General features: G+C 55.2%; 1 protein-coding gene across 7 annotated transcripts; it reads left to right on the forward strand.

Moving 5' to 3' along the window:
• Positions 1–9,554: 9,554 nt before the first annotated feature.
• On the forward strand, positions 9,555–17,703 carry ZNF629 (zinc finger protein 629). 7 transcript variants are annotated; one of them, XM_055136206.1, is made up of 4 exons: positions 9,923–10,097; positions 11,692–11,816; positions 12,311–12,418; positions 12,530–17,703. In XM_055136206.1, exons 3-4 carry the CDS (start codon positions 12,346–12,348, stop codon positions 15,028–15,030), a joined length of 2,574 nt encoding a protein of 857 aa, XP_054992181.1. In that variant the 5' UTR covers positions 9,923–10,097; positions 11,692–11,816; positions 12,311–12,345; the 3' UTR covers positions 15,031–17,703. The 7 variants fall into 7 exon arrangements, with proteins under 7 accessions (XP_054992180.1, XP_054992181.1, XP_054992183.1 ...); XM_055136208.1 differs by having other exon boundaries at positions 11,696–11,816; XM_055136209.1 differs by having other exon boundaries at positions 9,938–10,072.
• The last annotated feature ends 562 nt before the right edge of the window (positions 17,704–18,265 follow it).

The following is an 18,265-nucleotide window of genomic DNA, read 5'->3' on the forward strand; positions in this document are numbered from 1 at the left end:
TAGCACAGCGGGTAGGGCGCTTGCCTTGCACACAGCCAACCCAGGTTTATTCCCAGCATCCCATATGGTCCCCTGAGCACCGCCAGGGGTAATTCCTGAGTGCAGAGTCAGGAGTAACCCCTGTGCATCGCTGGGTGTGACCCAAAAAGCCAAAAAAAAAAAAAAAAGATTATGTTAGCTGCCCTCTGGGTATGAAGTAACATCTCATTGTGGCTTTGATTTACATACATCTTCCTAGTAACTAATCATGTTGTCATATGCCTTAATCTCTGTACCATTTCTCTGGCTCCTGCTACCTCTTCTTTGGAGAAATGTCCATTAGGTTCTTTGTCGTATTTATATAGATTCTTTGCCGTCATTTGTCTTAGCTGTTAAAAGTTTTAGTTCCTTTTCCATGGTTTTATTGAGAAATAATTGATGCATATTAATGAAGAAGGTACACACCATATTTTTATTTCAGCTAACATCAATCAGGAAAAAATATTCTGGAATAAGAACACTTAAAACTGGGGCTGGAGGGGCCGGAGTGATAGCACAGCGGGTAGGGCATTTGCCTTGCACGAGGCCGACCCGGGTTCAATCCCCGGCATCCCATATGGTCCCCCAAGCACTGCCAGGAGCAATTCCTGAGTGCAAAGCCAGGAGTAACCCCTGAACATCGCTGGGTGTGACCCAAAAAGCAAAAAAAAAAAAAAAATTAAAAAAAAAACTGGGGCTGGAGCGATAGCACAGCAGGTAGGGCATTTGCTTGCACGCAGCCAACCTAGGTTCGATTCCCAGCATCCCATATGGTCCCCTGAGCACTGCCAGGGGTGATTCCTGAGTGCAAAGCCAGGAGTGACCCCTGTGCATTGCCAGGTGTGACCCAAAAAGCAAAAAAAAAAAAAAAAACACTTAAAACTTATTCTCAGAATAACTTTCCTATATGAAACACAACAGCACTGACCTTAGATACATATTACTGAATTTTCATTCGTGAAGCCAGAACTTGAACCCAGGTTTCATACATGCAATGCATGTGCTTTTACCATGAACCACATCCCCTGGCCCTTTGCCACCTCCTTCTGATTCTCTGGTAACCAGAACTCTCTCTCACTTTGTTGCTTTTAGACTCCACAAATAAGTGACATCATATAGTTTTTGTCTTCCTTTCACTTATTTCATTCAGCATAATGCCTTCGAGGCCTGTTCATGTGGTCACATTTGGATTTCCCCACTTGTTTATTGGTGGGGGGATGACATGACATGCCAAGCCCTTTGAGCCATCTCCCTGCTGCTTGTTCCTCACTTTTATGCCTAAATAACATTCCAGATGTGGGATACTATTTCATGACACTATAGCCGCAGTGTGCTTATCTACTTGTCCACCATGGGTTTGTAGGTTATTTCTACATCTCTGCTGTTGTGAATAATGCCTCCCCACCCCACCACACTCTCTCTCCAATCTCCATATTTCATTTTTCAGTTGGCTTATTTTTTATTATTATTCATTCATCCTTTTTCTTTTTTTTTCATGTTTTCAATTTTTACCCATCTCACTTCTTTTTTTTAAATTTGTTATTGAATCAACATATGAAAAGTTACAAAGTTTTCAGGCTTAAGTCTCAGTCATACAATGATCAAACTCCCATCCCTTCACTAGTGCACATGTTCAAACACCAAGAACCCCAGTATACCTCCCATCCCACCCCCACCCCCACCTGTGTGGCTGATGATTTTCACTTTATCTTTGATTACATTCAATATTTCAACAGACAACTCACTATTATTATTTGAAATTTTCCCCCAACAATCAGACCTGCTGAAAAGGCATCATTTAATAATTTGTTTTACATTGCTGAGAATGAAGAGCATATGAGGTTTTGGATTTCTGGTATTTTAGTAATTAAGTCCAGAGAAATTTCTGCCAGAAGTCACATCACTGCAAGCTCCTACCTCTCTTTAATGGGCCTCATAAGATGGTGATGTCACCGGGGAAAGGAAAGGCCGAGAGAGAAAAACCTTTCCCCTCCGGGGGCGGTATGGGGCCGTAGCTTAGTTCACAGTCCAGAGGCATTTCTGCAAGAAGCTGCTGGGTGCTGAAAGTAGTTAGTGGGCCTCCAGGATCATGGGCGTTCAGGAACGGAGGGGCTGCTTGTGTGCGGCCGCTCAGGGTCACATCTGGGTGGAGAGCAGCCCATTCATCTTTTTTTTTTTTTTTTTTTGCTTTTTGGGTCACGCCTGGCGATGCACAGGGGTTACTCCTGGCTCTGCAACTCAGGAATCACTCCTGGTGGTATTCAGGGGACCATATGGGATGCTGGGAATCAAACCCGGGTCAGCCGTGTGCGAGGCAAACGCCCTACCCGCTGTGATATTGCTCCAACCCCCTTTTTTTTTTTACTAGCCTAGTGGCTAGGGCATTTGCCTTGCACGTGGCTGACCTGGGTTCGATTTCTCCACCCCTCTCGGAGAGCCCAGCAAGCTATAGAGAGTATCTCGCCGGCACGGCAGAGCCTGGCAAGCTACCCATGGCATATTCGATATGCCAAAAACAGTAACAAGAAGTCTCACAATGGAGACGTTACTGGTTCCCGCTCGAGCAAATCTATGAGCAACGGGATGACAGTGACAGTGACAGTGACTTGTACTAAGAAACCATTGCCAAATCAAGGTAATAAAGATTTACCTTTTTGTTTTAACAGTGTGTTCTATGTTTGGGGTGGGAGAGAATGTGTCTTGCCTGCAGCTAACCTGACTCCAGCCCACCTGGTCCCCTGAGCATCACGCATGCAGTCCTGGAGCTCTGGACCACCTCTGGGGTCCCCTGCACAGCATTGCCTGGGTAGGACCACAACCTCAGACCCTTACATCAAGCCACTACCCAGTTTGCTAAGAATCCCAGAAGTTTGCCTTCCCACCCCATTGCTAGGCTTCCGGGCATCACTTGGGAGGCCCCATTAAAAATTCTGGTGGGGGGGCTGGAGCAATAGCACAGCGGGTAGGGCATTTGCCTTGCACGCGACCCACCCGGGTTTGATTTCCAGCATCCCATATGGTCCCCCGAGCACTCACTGCCAGGAGTGATTCCTGAATGCATGAGCCAGGAGTAATCCCTGTGCATCACTGGCTGTGACCCAGAAACCAAAAAAAAAAAAAAAAAAAAAAAATGCTGGTGGGTTGGGGAAGAAGGAGCTCAACGCAAAGTGTCAGATGCAAAGTATCACTTGCTTTGCATATGTGCTGCTTGCATTCAATTCCACCGGAAGGAAAATATTTGGATGTTTTGTCTTTATGCCTTTGGATCATTGAATCATTAGGGGGGGTAATTTTGTGCTCAGGAGGCTCCGAGCCCTCTTCCAGTGACTCTCCACCAATCAGGCAAAGGTTCATTGCTAGGACCACAGATAGGATATAGCTCAGGCCCTGAGGCACTAGGAATTAGGTGGCCCAGCAACACTCAGGGGACCCTGTTGTGCTGGGGACTGCCCCGGGGACAGCGCCTTAACCCCTATACTATGTGTCTGGCTTGTGGTTTCCAGAAAAGCAGCCTGATGGTCTGTTGTGGGGGCTGCCAGAGCCACCCTGGCCATACTCAGGGAACCACGAGGTGCCAGCGACAGAAGTCAGGGCCTACACATGTAAGGCATGTGCTCTAAGCCTGTGAATCATTGCCCCAGATGCTCTATTTTGGGTCATATCAAGAAATATTAAAAAAAAGAAATATTTTTTATTAGTTTCATAACAAGCAATACTTTAAAAAAATTTTTTTTTGGTTTTTGGGTGACACCCGGCAATGCACAGGGGTTACTCCTGGCTCTTCACTCAGGAATTACCCCTGGAAGTGCTCAGGGGACCATATGGGATGCTGGGATTAGAACCCGGGTTGGCCGCGTGCAAGGCAAACGCCCTACCCGCTGTGCTATTGCTCCAGCCCCAATACTTTAAATTTTTTTTAATTTTTTTTCTTTTTGGGTCACACCCGGTGATGCACAGGGGTTACTTCTGGCTCGTGTACTCAGGAATTACTCCTAGCAGTGCTCAGGGAACCATATGGGATGCTGGGAATTGAACCCAAGTCAGCCGCATGCAAGGCAAGCACCCTACCCGCTGTGCTATTGCTCCAACCCGCAATACTTTTAATTTTATTTTTCTGGACCACACCTGGTAATGCTTAGGGATTATTACTCCTGGCTCTGCACTCAGGAATCACTCACAGTGCTCAGGGGACCATATGGAATGTCAGGTTGAATTGGGTTGGGAGCATGCAAGGCAAGTACCATACCTGCTGTACCATTGCTCCAGTCCCAACAAACAATTTTTCCCACATCATACTGATGCTGTTTTTTTCTGAGATATGTTTCTTCCAGTTGGGAAACATGAGTGAAATTGAGGAATCAATTGGGTTTTTTTTTTTTGTTTTTTTGTTTTTTTTTTTCTTTTTGAGTCACACCTGGCAATGCACAGGGGTTACTCCTGGCTCTGCACTCAGGAATCACCCCTGGCAGTGCTCAGAGGACCATATGGGATGCTGGGAATCGAACCCGGGTTGGCCGCGTGCAAGGCCAACGCCCTACCTGCTGTGCTATCACTCCAGCCCCAAAATTAAGGAATCAAATAACAGTACAGAGGTCACCCACGTGTGGCGGAGCTGGTAAGAATTTAGGAACCTTGGTGAGGGGTTTCCCGGGAGGTTTTCAGTTAGGAAAGAAAGGGGACTTTGAAAGAGGGGGGGAATCCCCAAACCTGGAGTCAGAAAATACCACCTCTGGGATCCTCAGATCTCCCAGCTGTGCTCAGCCCCAGAAGGTTCTGTGACCTGTCTGGAGCCTTGAGGATGACAATGTAGCAAGAGACACAGGACTTCAGGTGACTGGAGCCTGGCTGGGCCTAGGGAGCAGGGGGGCCTTTAACAGGAGACCCCCCCAGGCCCCAACCTCAGACAGACAACCCTGGCTCTGAGGAGAGAAGAGAGGAGGAGCAGCGGGAGGAGGGAGGAGAGAAAGGAGACACTTTGGAGGGGAGGGGGGAGGGTGAGGAAGGAGGGGGCAGGAGGGGAAGGTGGAAGGTGTATTCTAGAGGAGACAGGGCCTCTCTCTCTCTCTCTCTCTCTCTCTCCTTTTCCTTTTCTTTCCTTCCTTCCTTCCTTCCTTCCTTCCTTCCTTCCTTCCTTCCTTCCTTCCTTCCTTTTCCTTCCTTCCTTTTTTCCTTCCTTCCTTCCTTTTGTCTCTTAGTTTTGTTTTGTATTTGGGTCACGCCTCCAGGGCTTAGTCCAGGCTCTGCGTTCAGGGATTACTCCTGGCAGGCTTGGGGACCCTATGGGGTGCCAGGAGTGAAACCTGGTTGACCACAGGCAAAGCAAACACTATCCTCTGTACTAGCTCTCTGGCCCCCAAATAATGTAATCGAATCATATAGACCTTTGACTTTTTTTCCTGTGTTTTTATTTATTTATTTATTTATTTAGCCACACCTGGCAGTGCTCAGGGCTCACTCTTGGCTCTGCGCTCAGGGGACCATATAGGATGCCAGGGCTCAAACCCAGGTCAGTTGCATGCAAGGCAAGTGCCCTACCAGCTGTACTATCGCTCGGGCCCAGTAATGCATATTCTGTGAGACAGCTGGAGAGCTGGCCAGCTCCAGATTCCTGCCTTATCTCACTTTAGCCTCCTGTCCTCTGCGGGCCAAGACTTAGCCTCTTTGCAAAGAAAAGGAAACTGCATCTCCAAGAGCAAAGGGATGGTGCTAACCCACACCTGTGGGGGGGGCGGGGGGCAGAGAATGTCGGGGCTTGTCTCCCTGCAGGGCCTCACCGCTCTCAGCAGCCACCTCGAGGGTTTGTCTTTATTTTATTATATGTTTTGCTTTTGGGGCCACACCAGGTGTGCTCAGGGCTTTACACTCAGGGACCACTCCTGGCAGTAGTCCGGGGACCATATGGGGTGCCGGGGATCAAACCTGGATCAGCCATGTGTAAGATAAGTGCCCTCCCCTCTAGGGCGCCGGTCGCTGAATATGTTGACTGATTCTCTTTAAAATGAGACCAAAAACCCAAGCCAAAATAAAACACTTTCCTCTGCTCCGAGTCATGGGGGCACAGCCTGGCTTGCGGGTTCAAGCCCAGGGCTCAGTCACATCAGGCTTTAACAGTTCCTGGCAGGCAGAAGCGGGCAGCTGGATTAGCACACCCAAGTCTCCAGGCTTCCGGAGTGATAGTACAGCTGGGGGAGAACATTTGCCTTGCATATGAATGACCCAGGTTCAATCCCCACATCCCATATGGTCCCCTGAGCATGGCCAGGAATTACCCCTGAGCAATGCCAAAAAAAGAAAATCAAAAGTCTCCTGGCTCCCAAGTCAGGCTTGTGAGGGCGGCAGCATTTGTGAATGAGTGTGACCGTCTGAGTGAGCTTTGATTCAACCCAACCAGGCCTCACCTGTCCGGCTGGCGCTTGATAAAGGGGCAGGAGGGCGACTTTGTGTCAACACTGAATGACACGAGTCTCTATTAAGTACTAGGGGACAGCAGTGAGCACAAAAGGCCACGTCCCACCCCAGTGAAGCTACTGGAATGTGTGGGGGACCCCAAGGGGCTGACAGAGGCAGGTATCCAGGAAAAGACTCTGGGTTCTGTCCAATCAGAGTGGGGAAGGCGCTGAGGTCAGAGTGATCAGTCAAAGATGAGAGGTGTGCCAGGGAGGGGAAGGCAGTGAAGGGAGTTGGAGCCAAGTAACGAGCAGAGGGGTCCCCCTGGTTAGCGCACTCAGAACCCCAGGGCAGGCATGGAGGAACCAACCACAGCCTCTTAGCAATTTTGTTTGTTTGTTTTGGAGGCCATACCCGGCGGTGCTCAGGGGTTTCTCCTGTCTCTGCACTCAGGAATCACTCCTGGTGGTGCTCAGGGGACCATATGGGATTGAACTGGGGTTGGCCCTGCCTGCTCTTCTTCTATTGGTCCGGCTCATCTAGCAATTTCTGTCTTATGCTGGCTTCCACCCTGCTTTCCCCATGTCTCTGGACAGGCGAGCCTCTGAACATTGTCCTGTATGTAATGTGTGTGTCTACAACACACACAATCAAACTTCTCAAGGGCAGGGAGCTTTGCTCTCCCCTCGTCTATGTCCATGCAGTGCTTAGGAGTCACAGACATCAGAGTACAGACGTGCTCAATCTAAACAACGATGCAGCCTTCTGTTGCAGGTGGCTTAGATGAAGTGGAGAGGAGAGAGAGGTGGCAGCCTTGAGAAGGGAGCCCCCACCTCTCTCTATCCACCCTGGTCACCCAGGAGGCGCGCAGGAAATCTAGCGCTGATGATGAGCCCATGCATGGCACAGATGCCCGAGTCTCACCAGCCCCACGAGGCAGCTGTCAAAACTGCACCCAGGAGCTGGAGCGATAGCACAGCGGGTAGGGCGTTCGCCTTGCAGTCGGCCGACCCCGGTTCTAATCCCAGCATCCCATATGGTCCCCTGAGCACCAGCCAGGGGTAATTCCTGAGTGAAGAGCCAGGAGTAACCCCTGTTCATCGCCGGGTGTGACCCAAAAACAAAAAAAAACAAAAACAACAACAACAACAAAAGAAAACACTGCACCCAGGGGCTGGAGCAATAGCACAGCGGGTAGGGCGTTTGCCTTGCACGTGGCTGACCCAGGTTTGACTCCCAGCATCCCATATGGTCCCGAGCACTGCCAGGAGTAATTCCTGAGTGCAGAGCCAGGAGGAACCCCTGTGCGTAGCCGGGTGTGACCCAAAAAGCAAAAAAAATAAAATAAAATAAAATAATAAAAAAATAAAAAACTGTGCCCAAAATCCACTTGTTCCACACGTTGTGGGAGATGATCCACCCAATTTCTCACGGAGCCGTAGACTCAGGCTGGACAGAGGAACTGCTCTTTGCAGGAAAGTCAGCCCTCAGTCTTACCCAGGATTTTCTAGGTTTGTTGCTTTCCCTCAGAGAAAACAAATTTTTTTTTGCTTTTTTTTTTTTTGTCACACCCAGCGATGTTCAGGGGTTATTCCTGGCTTTGCATTCAGGAATTACTCCTGGTGGTGCTTGGGGGACCATATGGGATGCCGGGGATCGAACCCGGGTTGGCCGCATGCAAGGCAAATGCCCTACCCACTGTGCTATCGCTCCGGCCCCTCAGAAAAAAAAAATTTCAGGAGATGAATAGTGAAGTAAAAGTTTTCTTTCAAGATTATGAGGAAGGAGAGAGAGAATCGAGCATTCAAGAGAGAATGTAAGGGGCTGGCACGATAGCACAGCGGGTAGGCTGGCGAGATAGCACAGTGGGCGGTGCTCAGGGGACCACATGGGATGCTGGGAATCGAACCGAGGTCAGCTGCATGCAAGGCAAATGCCCTATCCACTGTGTTATTGCTCCAGCCCCTATCCAGTTATAATGTTTTTAGAGCCAGTGACAGAGTAGCTACTTCAAATCCCATCTTGGTCTCATTACATCCTAAGAGCTCATTGCCAGCCCCCTCGCCCCATCTACCTGCCGCCTTCAGTCTCATTTCTCTCACATGGTTTTCTTGCCACAAAAATTGATAATATATAGGCCCCCTTCAGTGGATTGTGGGAATAAAAGATAAAGCTTCTGAAGCTGGGGGCCGTAAGGTGTTTGCTTTGCAAGTGGCTGACCCGGGTTCGCTCTCTGGCACCCCATATGGCCTCGACCAAGTATTTCCCTGAAGCGTTTGCAGGCAGGAGGATGTGCATGGTTCCTCCATCCTGGGCTCTGGCACCCCAATCACTCCTGAGAATCGCCAGGAGTGATTCTTGGATGCAGAGCCAGTAGTAACCCCTTAGTATCGCCCTGACACTCACTCCCCACCCCACAAAAAATTCTGAAATTGGGGCCCAATGTTGTCTGGGTCCTGGCGATCTCTGGATGTCGCTGCTATTTTGAACGGGGGCAGAGCACATCCCCGTGCTGCTCAGGGGACCCCGAGTGCCTGGGGTCAGATCAGGTCTCCTGTAAGCAGGGCAGGTGCTCGGCCCATTGAACTCTCTTCCGGGCCCCATTCATGGGATGTAAAAAATTTGTCCTTGGGGGCTGGAGCAATAGTAACCATGCCTTGGAGGGCTGGAGCAATAGTAACCATGCCTTGCTGGTTCAATCCCTGCCACCTCATATGCCCCCCCCCCTACTCCCCAGCCTGTCAGGAGTGATTTCTGAGTGTGGTCCACAAACAAACAAAAATGTTTATCCTTTAGTACAGTAGGTAAGGCACTTGCCTGGCACACGCCTAGCTTGGGTTCAATCCTCAGCACCTGATATAGGACCCCAAGCACCACCGTGAGTGTCCCCTGAGTTCAGAGCCAGAAATGAGCCCTGAGCACAGCCTGGTGTGACCCCCAAACATAAAATAAATGAGCTGGGCGCCCCTGAGCTGCGAGAAAAGGGTCAGGGGGCCCTGCTGACTTCCCTCCAGGGCCTGCTGCCTCCCTCAGGAGCCCGCTGGGAAGAGGGGTCAGCCTGGGAAGAGGGCTGGAGCTCTGCTGTGCGTGCTCTCTGCAGCCTGCTCCCTCAGCCGCTGATGCTGCCGCGACCAAGTATTTCCCTGAAGCGTTTGCAGGCGGGAGGTTGTTCCTGTGCATGGTCCCCATCCTGGGCTCTCACTCCACAACACAGGCATCGACCCCCGTCGCGTCCGAGTCCAGCCAAGGTCAGGTGCCTGCACCCCAGACATCTGACCCAGCCCCTGCTAGGTGAAAGCAGCCAGGGATTCCGAGACCCTTACTGGCCTCTGGGTCCCCACCCCCACTCCCGACAACCTGCTCCCATCGGAAAGAGGGAGGGGGCAGGGTCTCCTCTACCTTCCAGTTTTCTCGTCCTCTTTTTTTTTTTCCTTCCAGGCTGTGGGAGCCAAAGGGTTAAATCCCATAGAGCTGATGCTCTGACTCCAGGCTAGAGGGGCCCGGGAAGCTGGGGTCACTTCCTGCTCCGTCCCAGTCACCCTGAACTGGTCCCCGGGTCCTCAGCCTGGGATCACCCCTTGAGAAGGACCCCGGAGTCCTCGGCGTCCAGCCCGCCCCCGAGGAAGGGCGGTGAAGGGGTTAAGGCCCCGGGGGCTGGAGTCCGCCTGTGGGTGTTTCCAGACCCCAGAGCCGTGAGTGGGGGGCGCCGGGGTGCCCGCGGGGAGGGGGCCCGGAGGGCCCAGGCCGGCCGCGGGGGAACAATGGGGCGCGGGCGGCGGGGCGCGCCCGGCCTGCACCCCCTCCCCCGCGCTCACCGGGGCCCGAGTGGGGGCGGCGCGGGGCGGCGCGGGCCCGGGGATTCTGGGAAGCGGGGGTCGCGGGGGGGCGAGGCGGGGGCATTCTGGGAAGGGGGAGCCTGGCGGGCGGCCGGCGCCAGCGGGAGGGCCGGACAGCGGGTGGCCGGGGGCTCCGGCGGGCGCGGATGCGGGGCTTGGCTGGAGCGTCTGAGGGGGTCGCGGGGAGCTGCCCGGAGCCCAGGAGCCTGGGCCGGGCTGGTGCGGGCTGGGGGGCGGCCGGCGCCTTCCCGCAGCCGCCTGCAAGTCAGGGTCACCCTGGGCCGCCCCACTCCGCCCGCCCTCTGCAGCGGGAGGTCCCAGGAGAACCCAGGGGGTTCAGGGCCCGGGCCGGGGAGGGGGTGCTGCAGTGGCCTGGCCTCGGCGGCGTCCACACTCCTCCTTGCCGGCCTTCTCGTTAACCCCTTCCCACCTCTGCACGCTGCCAGCTAGTCCACCAGGGACAGGGCGCGAATCTGTCCCCGCAGGGCACCCACCCGGCAAGTCCCCGAGCTGACAGACCCCCCCTTGCTCCCGTCTCTCCAGAGACACAGGCAGGAGGGGGTGTTCTCCTAGTCAGAGGGCCTGCAGGGGTGACAGATTCATTCACATTCTCCTGCATTTGCAGGCTGCACGGGCCCCACTCCAATTACCTCCAGAACGCTACTCCCCAACCTTATCTTACGGCCACCAGTGGCCACCCACAGGCCACACCAATCCTGGGCCCTTTGGAGGACCCAGGGTCTCTGAAGGCCCTTATGGGACGCTCTTCTCCGAGCACTTAGCTGCTGTGGCCCTGTCCCCTTGCCCATCCTTTGTGGAATGACAGCTGGCCGTGTCTCACCAGGGAGCCACTCTGAACTCTGGCTCCTTCGCAAACTGGCCTTGAAAGCACTGGGCCAGACAGTCTTCCCGGGCCTCGGGCCGTCTTGTTCCTTCAGCTTTTGATCACTGGACATTTGTTGAACGGCGGTTAAGTGTTAGGAACAGTTCTCGGGTTGGATACAGTGGCAGCAGAGCTGCAGAAAGGGCCCCGTGATGGGAAAATTTAGAGAGGCTGACAGCCGACCGAGTCCCCTTCCAGCCAAGGAAACGTCTTGGTCCCAGGAATTTCTCCATCCCATTTTCTTGACCACAGGCTCTTGTCTGAGCTGTCCTCATGACCTGTCTCCCGCCAACTACCCTCATTTGAGTTTCACGTGATCTCCAAGGTCATCTCCCTCTCCGAGAGGCAGAGGCGAGCCAGACAGAATCTTGCAGTTCTTGTGTTAGTCCTGCCACTTGGCAGTCTATGACCTTGACGAAATCTTCCTGGTGTTTCTGTAAAATGGACAGTCCAGCCCCGGGGTCAGCTGGTGGGGTTGTGGGAGGGTTGGGTGAGCTCATAAGGACACATGGCGGGTCCTGTGTGCTCTGCCCACTGGTCTCTTTTCCTTTGCATTTTCCTCTCAAGGTAGTTCCTGCAGAAGCCCCTGATGACTTCTAACTGCCCCCCCCTTCCCAGACCTTTCTGTGCTTGGATAACGGGGATTGCCCAGTCCAGTCGTCCTGGGGGGCCCTGACCCCTCAGGGAATGGGGTGGGTTTTGTCTTTTGTCTTTTTTATTTATTAATTTTTTTAACTCTTTAAGTGTTCCATGCAGTGTCAGAGTGTCAGTTCTCTGTGGGGCTCAGAAGGGAAGTTTATTAGTCCCAATTAGCAGCCCTATTAAGGAGGAAAATTAGAGTCTTAATGAGCTTCCTCTGATTAGCAAAATAACAGGTTTCCCCGCCTCTGGGCATTAGAGGTGTGGGGGTGAAAGCTGCCTTCTGTGGCTGTCAGATACCTCTCCAGCCTTCACTCCGAGTTCAAATGGTTATGACTGATGAGATTTTAATTACACTCTTAAATTTCCCTACTTGCTTGTGATCTTAACTCCTGGAGCGGGAAGCAGGCCCATGGGGTAGGCTGGAAGGGGGTGAAAGGGAAAGTGGCAGGAAAGGAGTAAGCAGGGATGCCCAGCGAGCACAGGTGGGCAGAGGATAGAGGACAGAGGTCAGCTCCCACTGGGCACACATTTCTCTCTCCTGCAGGGTCCCTGGGAGGCGGGGCAGCCCTGAGCTCTGGGATGGAGCCCGAGACCGTGCTATGGGGCCCAGACCTGCAGGATCCGGAACAGAGCCCCAGCACTGCTCACAGAGGTGAGGGACCCCCGTGGCCCAGTCCGGGGAGGGAGACCCAGGGGAGGGAAGAGAGAGCTGACCCCGTGTCTGGGAGGAGATGGGGGCTGGAGACTCCCTTTCTTTCTGTAGGTACCGACAGTGGGAACGAAGAGGAGAGCCCCCAGAGGGAAAGTTCTGGGGAGGAGGTCATCTTGGGAGATCCAGATCAGAGTCCAGAATTCAAGGACCCGCAAGAGATGCCCTTGGAGAGACCCTCCGAGGACCCCTCAGGCCCTCCGGACTCCCCCACCCCAGGGGGTCACCCCAGGCCCTTGGACTCCCCTACCCCTGAGGTCGTCCCCTCCCCCTCTGACTGGACCAAGGCCTGTGAGGCCAGCTGGCAGTGGGGGACTCTGACCACCTGGAACAGCGCGGCCGTGACGGCCAGCGAGCCCAGCCTCCGCGAGCTGGTGCAGGGCCGGCCGGCGGGGGCCGAGAAGCCCTACATCTGCAACGAGTGTGGCAAGAGCTTCAGCCAGTGGTCCAAGCTCTTGCGGCACCAGCGCATCCACACGGGCGAGCGGCCCAACACCTGCTCCGAGTGCGGCAAGAGCTTCACACAGAGCTCGCACCTGGTGCAGCACCAGCGCACGCACACGGGCGAGAAGCCCTACAAGTGCCCTGATTGCGGCAAGTGCTTCAGCTGGAGCTCCAACCTGGTGCAGCACCAGCGCACGCACACGGGCGAGAAGCCCTACAAGTGCACCGAGTGCGAGAAGGCCTTCACGCAGAGCACCAACCTCATCAAGCACCAGCGCTCGCACACGGGCGAGAAGCCCTACAAGTGCGGCGAGTGCCGGCGCGCCTTCTACCGCAGCTCCGACCTCATCCAGCACCAGGCCACGCACACGGGCGAGAAGCCCTACAAGTGCCCCGAGTGCGGCAAGCGCTTCGGCCAGAACCACAACCTCCTCAAGCACCAGAAGATCCACGCGGGCGAGAAGCCGTACCGCTGCACCGAGTGCGGCAAGAGCTTCATCCAGAGCTCGGAGCTCACCCAGCACCAGCGCACGCACACGGGCGAGAAGCCCTACGAGTGTCTGGAGTGCGGCAAGAGCTTCGGCCACAGCTCCACCCTCATCAAGCACCAGCGGACTCACTTGCGCGAGGACCCCTTCAAGTGCCCCGTGTGCGGCAAGACCTTCACGCTGAGCGCCACGCTGCTGCGGCACCAGCGCACGCACACGGGCGAGCGGCCCTACAAGTGCCCGGAGTGCGGCAAGAGCTTCAGCGTCAGCTCCAACCTCATCAACCACCAGCGCATCCACCGCGGCGAGCGGCCGTACATCTGCGCCGACTGCGGCAAGAGCTTCATCATGAGCTCCACCCTCATCCGCCACCAGCGCATCCACACGGGCGAGAAGCCCTACAAGTGCTCCGACTGCGGCAAGAGCTTCATCCGCAGCTCGCACCTCATCCAGCACCGGCGCACGCACACGGGCGAGAAGCCCTACAAGTGCCCCGAGTGCGGCAAGAGCTTCAGCCAGAGCTCCAACCTCATCACGCACGTGCGCACGCACATGGATGAGAACCTCTTCGTGTGCTCCGACTGCGGGAAGGCCTTCCTGGAGGCGCACGAGCTGGAGCAGCACCGGGTGGTCCATGAGCGCGGGAAGACCCCCGCGCGGCGAGCTCAGGGGGAGACTCTGCTGGGGCTCGGGGACCCCGCCCTGCTCACCCCACCCCCTGGCGCCAAGCCACACAAATGCCTCGTGTGCGGCAAGGGCTTCAACGACGAGGGCATCTTCCTGCAGCACCAGCGGATCCACATCGGAGAAAACCCCTACAAGAACGCCGACGGCCTCGGGGCACAGCCAGCCCCCAAACCTCCCCAGTTGCGTCCCCCCCGGCTTCCATTTGGGGGGAATTCCTATGCAGGTGCTTCAGAGGGCAGGGCCGACCCCCCAGGACAGCCCTTAAAAAACCCTGACGGGCAGGAGAGGCCGGCGCCGCCCGCTGCCAAGTCCTACATTTGCTCGCACTGCGGGGAGAGCTTTCAGGATCGGGCCGTGTTCCTCCAGCACCAGATCACCCACGGCAACGAGAAGCCCTTTCACTTTCCCGAGGGTAGGACCGGCCTCCGGGAAGGGGCAGGCCCCAGCCCCTTCCTAGGTGGGAAGCCCTTTAAATGCCCCGAATGCAAAAAAAGCTTCGCACTCAGCTCGGAGCTGCTGCTACACCAGAAAGTGCACGCTGGGGGGAAGGCCTCGAAAAGCGCCGAGGTGGGAAAGAGCTCATCCGTCCTCCTGGAGCACCTCCGGAGCCCGCTGGGGGCCAGGCCCTATAGCTGCGCCGACTGCGGGGCCTCCTTCCTCGATCGCCTGGCCCTCATCCGCCACCAGGAGGCCCACATGCCAGGAAAGCCCCCCCGGCAAGAGGACCCCGTTCCAGAGCCAGCCCCTAGGCCCACCAGTCCAGAGGGCGAGGGCAAGTCCCCTACCCCCACAGGGAGCAGCAGCCATGGGAAAGGGGAAACCCCCAAAACCTTGTTGGAAGAAAAGCCCTATCTCTGCCCCGAGTGTGGCGACGGCTTCTCAGAAGTCGCAGCCCTCCTCCTCCACAGAAGCTGTCACCCCGGGGTGCCCCTCTGAGCAGGTTTGGGCACCTTTCTATCCTGAGAGGAACACTGGATCATCCCAGAAATCATATGGGGGAAGGAGAAAAACTCTAGCAGCTTGTAGGGAAATGGAGGATAAAGAATCCCGGATAAAAATAGTGTTTTCACATCAGTGATGAAAACCCATATGAAATTGTTGGTGGGAACAAGGCAGTAGAGAAAAACTCTTGGGTTAGAAACCCTCTATGTAGGAAAAATAAAAAAAGTCCTTTAAGTCTGTAGCCAAAAATCCCGATAAACCATAGTGGATAAAAGCCCTATTAATTGTAGGACGAGGCCCCAGTTTGTCTCTAGGCAACCCTATAAGCCGTCTGGAATCCACGTGACACTGTAGGTGGACGCGCAGGCTGGCATGGCCCGGGCGGCCCCCACGGGGCAGCATCCAGAAATCTTGGACAATTAACAGTTGCTGAGAAAAGTGCTCAGCCAAGGGACAGAGAAGGCTCAGCCCTGGGACAGGGAGTGGTGAGGTTACCCTCAGTCCCCCCAGGAACTGGGGGAGAGCCGAGCTCATTGCATTAGGGTGCTTGGGGCATAAGGGCACCTTGCAGTGAGTTGTGAATGGGGGGGAGGAAGAGGCCCATGGGATTTCGTATCAGAAAGAACCCAAAAATGGGGAAGGAAAAAAATGACGGCAGGCTTTTTTAAGGCTGAAGTGTGTACGAATACTGATAACCACAAAAATTAGGGGAAACGACGAGTTTCTGTTATGTGCTTTAAGGAAAACAAATAGGTGGAAAAACTTCAGCTGGAATCCAGCAAAGCCCAGGCCCCCCCGCCCCCCAAATCCTTCCACTTCCTGAAGCTAATTCAAGGGCCAGCAGCCCCAGGTCAGATGTCCAGGGTCCTCTGCGCCCGTCAGAATGCCCCAATTCTATTCAGAGGCCTCCAGGCGCGGAGTGTCCCCCGCCGTGTTCTCAGGTCTCACCGCCACCAGCCTTGCGACAGTGGGGACCGTTTCCTTGCATCCTGTCCTCAATGCAGAAGAAACGTCACTAGTTGACCTCCAAAGAATAAAGCCCTACAGAGCCTGGGGCCTGTGTATGGTTCGGCCCTGCGGCGGCTTCTCACCAGGCCCACGCGGGACGGTGAGCAGTAGAATGGGGTGGGGGGAGGGGGAACCCAGCGGTGCCCACCACGCTCCTCTAAGCAGCCTTGGAGCGCGGCTGCTAGCAGGGTGAGCCAAGCCCGCAGGGATCTGGTCAGTACAGGCTTCCCACACTGGGCTCGGGCTCCTGGCCTGACCTGGCGAGGCTCCCCGCTCCCCGGCTGACTCCTCAGCCACGACCCTGCAGTGGGGAAGGGAGGATGAGGGAAGCGCTCTGCGGGGCCAGGTCCTCACACCACACCCCCCACCCACACTGTCATTAGCGAGGCCCCGCAGCAGAGGGAAGATTGTTCCCCTAATGATGGAGAAAGCTCCTGAAACAAGAACCCCACCTCTGACCCCGGAGCCCCTTAGGGGAGAGGACAATATCCAGTGCTGAGTCCACAGGAAATGCCTGCGGATTCCACAGACGGTTCCCATCGAGCCGTAGCAGAGAACCCGAATTCTACACTGGCAAGTGCAAAGGGTCTTCCACCTCCATATATCCCCCAAGGTAGGGACCCTTGGAGGAAGGACCCAGGCCCGCTGGGCAGAAGCAGCAGGACTTGTATGATTGCAGGGAGATCCTTGCCAACCTCTGCATCAAGCTAGCCCCCCTCAGCAAAGGGCCCAGGCGGAGCGTGTTGCTGAAGGGGGGGCAGCCTGTCGCCATGTCTGCAGGCAGCAAAGGGTCCCTATGAGATAGAGGAGGAGACAATCCTTCGAGTCCGAGCAGAGTTCTCTCAGATGGTGGTAGAGAGGAACTCGAGCTGTAGAGACAAGCCACAGAAAGCTAGATGCAGACCCCCTCAGAAAGTTCTGGAAAACGGCTCTGGAAGAGTCTTGGCCATCAGCCTCTGAGGGATCCGCAGTGGTAGGTGTGGCCGAGTGAGGCCTCGAGGACTAGGCTGTAGCAAATGTAGTAGGATGCTCGCATGTGGTAGGGGTGAGTGACCCAGGGTTTCGGCTCTGGGATTGGATGCATGATGTGGACTCGAGTTGGGGTGGGGGTATGTGACTCGCTCTGTTGCCCACCTCCCCCTAACTCCTTGAGCCAGTTCTCACTCCCAAAGGGAGCACATCTCAGGAAGAGCGAAGACCGGCATCACTGGCTGGGACTGGACATAACGGAGGTTCCTTCTGACCAGCTCAGGTGGGGCCAGAGGTCTTGGCACTGGCAACCAGAGCTTGCAAGGCAAAACCTCTTGTCCGTGCAGATTCCAGACTCTGCCCACGTGCTCCCAGGGAGAGGCCCGATAGATACGGTCACGGAGTGTTGGAGACAGCACTGGGGAGGCTGGAAGCAGACCTGAGCTTAGGTAACAGTGTCATGGGGACACAAAGACGAGCATGAAGCCCGAACGGGCTGGGGACTTCAAACCATCACAGCTGAGCGGGCTGCCTTGAGCTGTTCTCCACTTCCCATGAAGGAAACCCCACTGACCTGAGTTGCCCCCTAGAGCGAAGAGAGGCCCCGCTTTGAGTGTCGTGTGTCAATAACAGTGTTGTGTCACTGGTGGTCATGTTGATTAGTTGAAGAGAATAAAGGGAATAAGATTCCCCACGTGTTTCGTCTTCTCTCTCAAGCCCAGGGCACGCGGGAAGACCTGGCATGACCTGGTCAGGTCCAGGCCGCAGGACCCTCTCAGTTCTAAACTTCCCAGCCAGTGCTTGCTGGTGGGCACCCAAGGGGAACCCAGGGACCTGGGAGACCAGGGGAGAGAGGGTGGCACGCCGAGCAGTTCAGGTTTGGGTACCAGAACTGACCATTTGGTGATTCTCGCCCTGCTGCTCAGGCCCAGCGGGTGCTCATGTCCTCACCCTCCCCACACTGCCACCGGGGAAAGTCGCTGTCACCTCCTCCTAGAAGCTGACTTCTGATTCCTCAGCTGGCCTTGGCGTGTCCTCCGAAGCAGAGCCTCCAAGACCCTGAGGAGAAGCTAGTAGAACTCTGGCCTGTTATCCCCTCGCAGGGGAAGCTCAGGGCGGCCCTGGCCAAGAATCCCCGGCAAGCTGGCTCTGTAGGACCTACTCCTCCCCCATCACTGGGCCTGCCTGGGCCTGCCTGAGCTCCACGATGTCTGGGTCAGGCGGGGCCGCTCCGCTCAGCGCTGGTCTTTCG

This window comes from Sorex araneus, chromosome 4, assembly GCF_027595985.1.
Source record: "Sorex araneus isolate mSorAra2 chromosome 4, mSorAra2.pri, whole genome shotgun sequence".
NCBI lineage: Eukaryota > Metazoa > Chordata > Mammalia > Eulipotyphla > Soricidae > Sorex > Sorex araneus.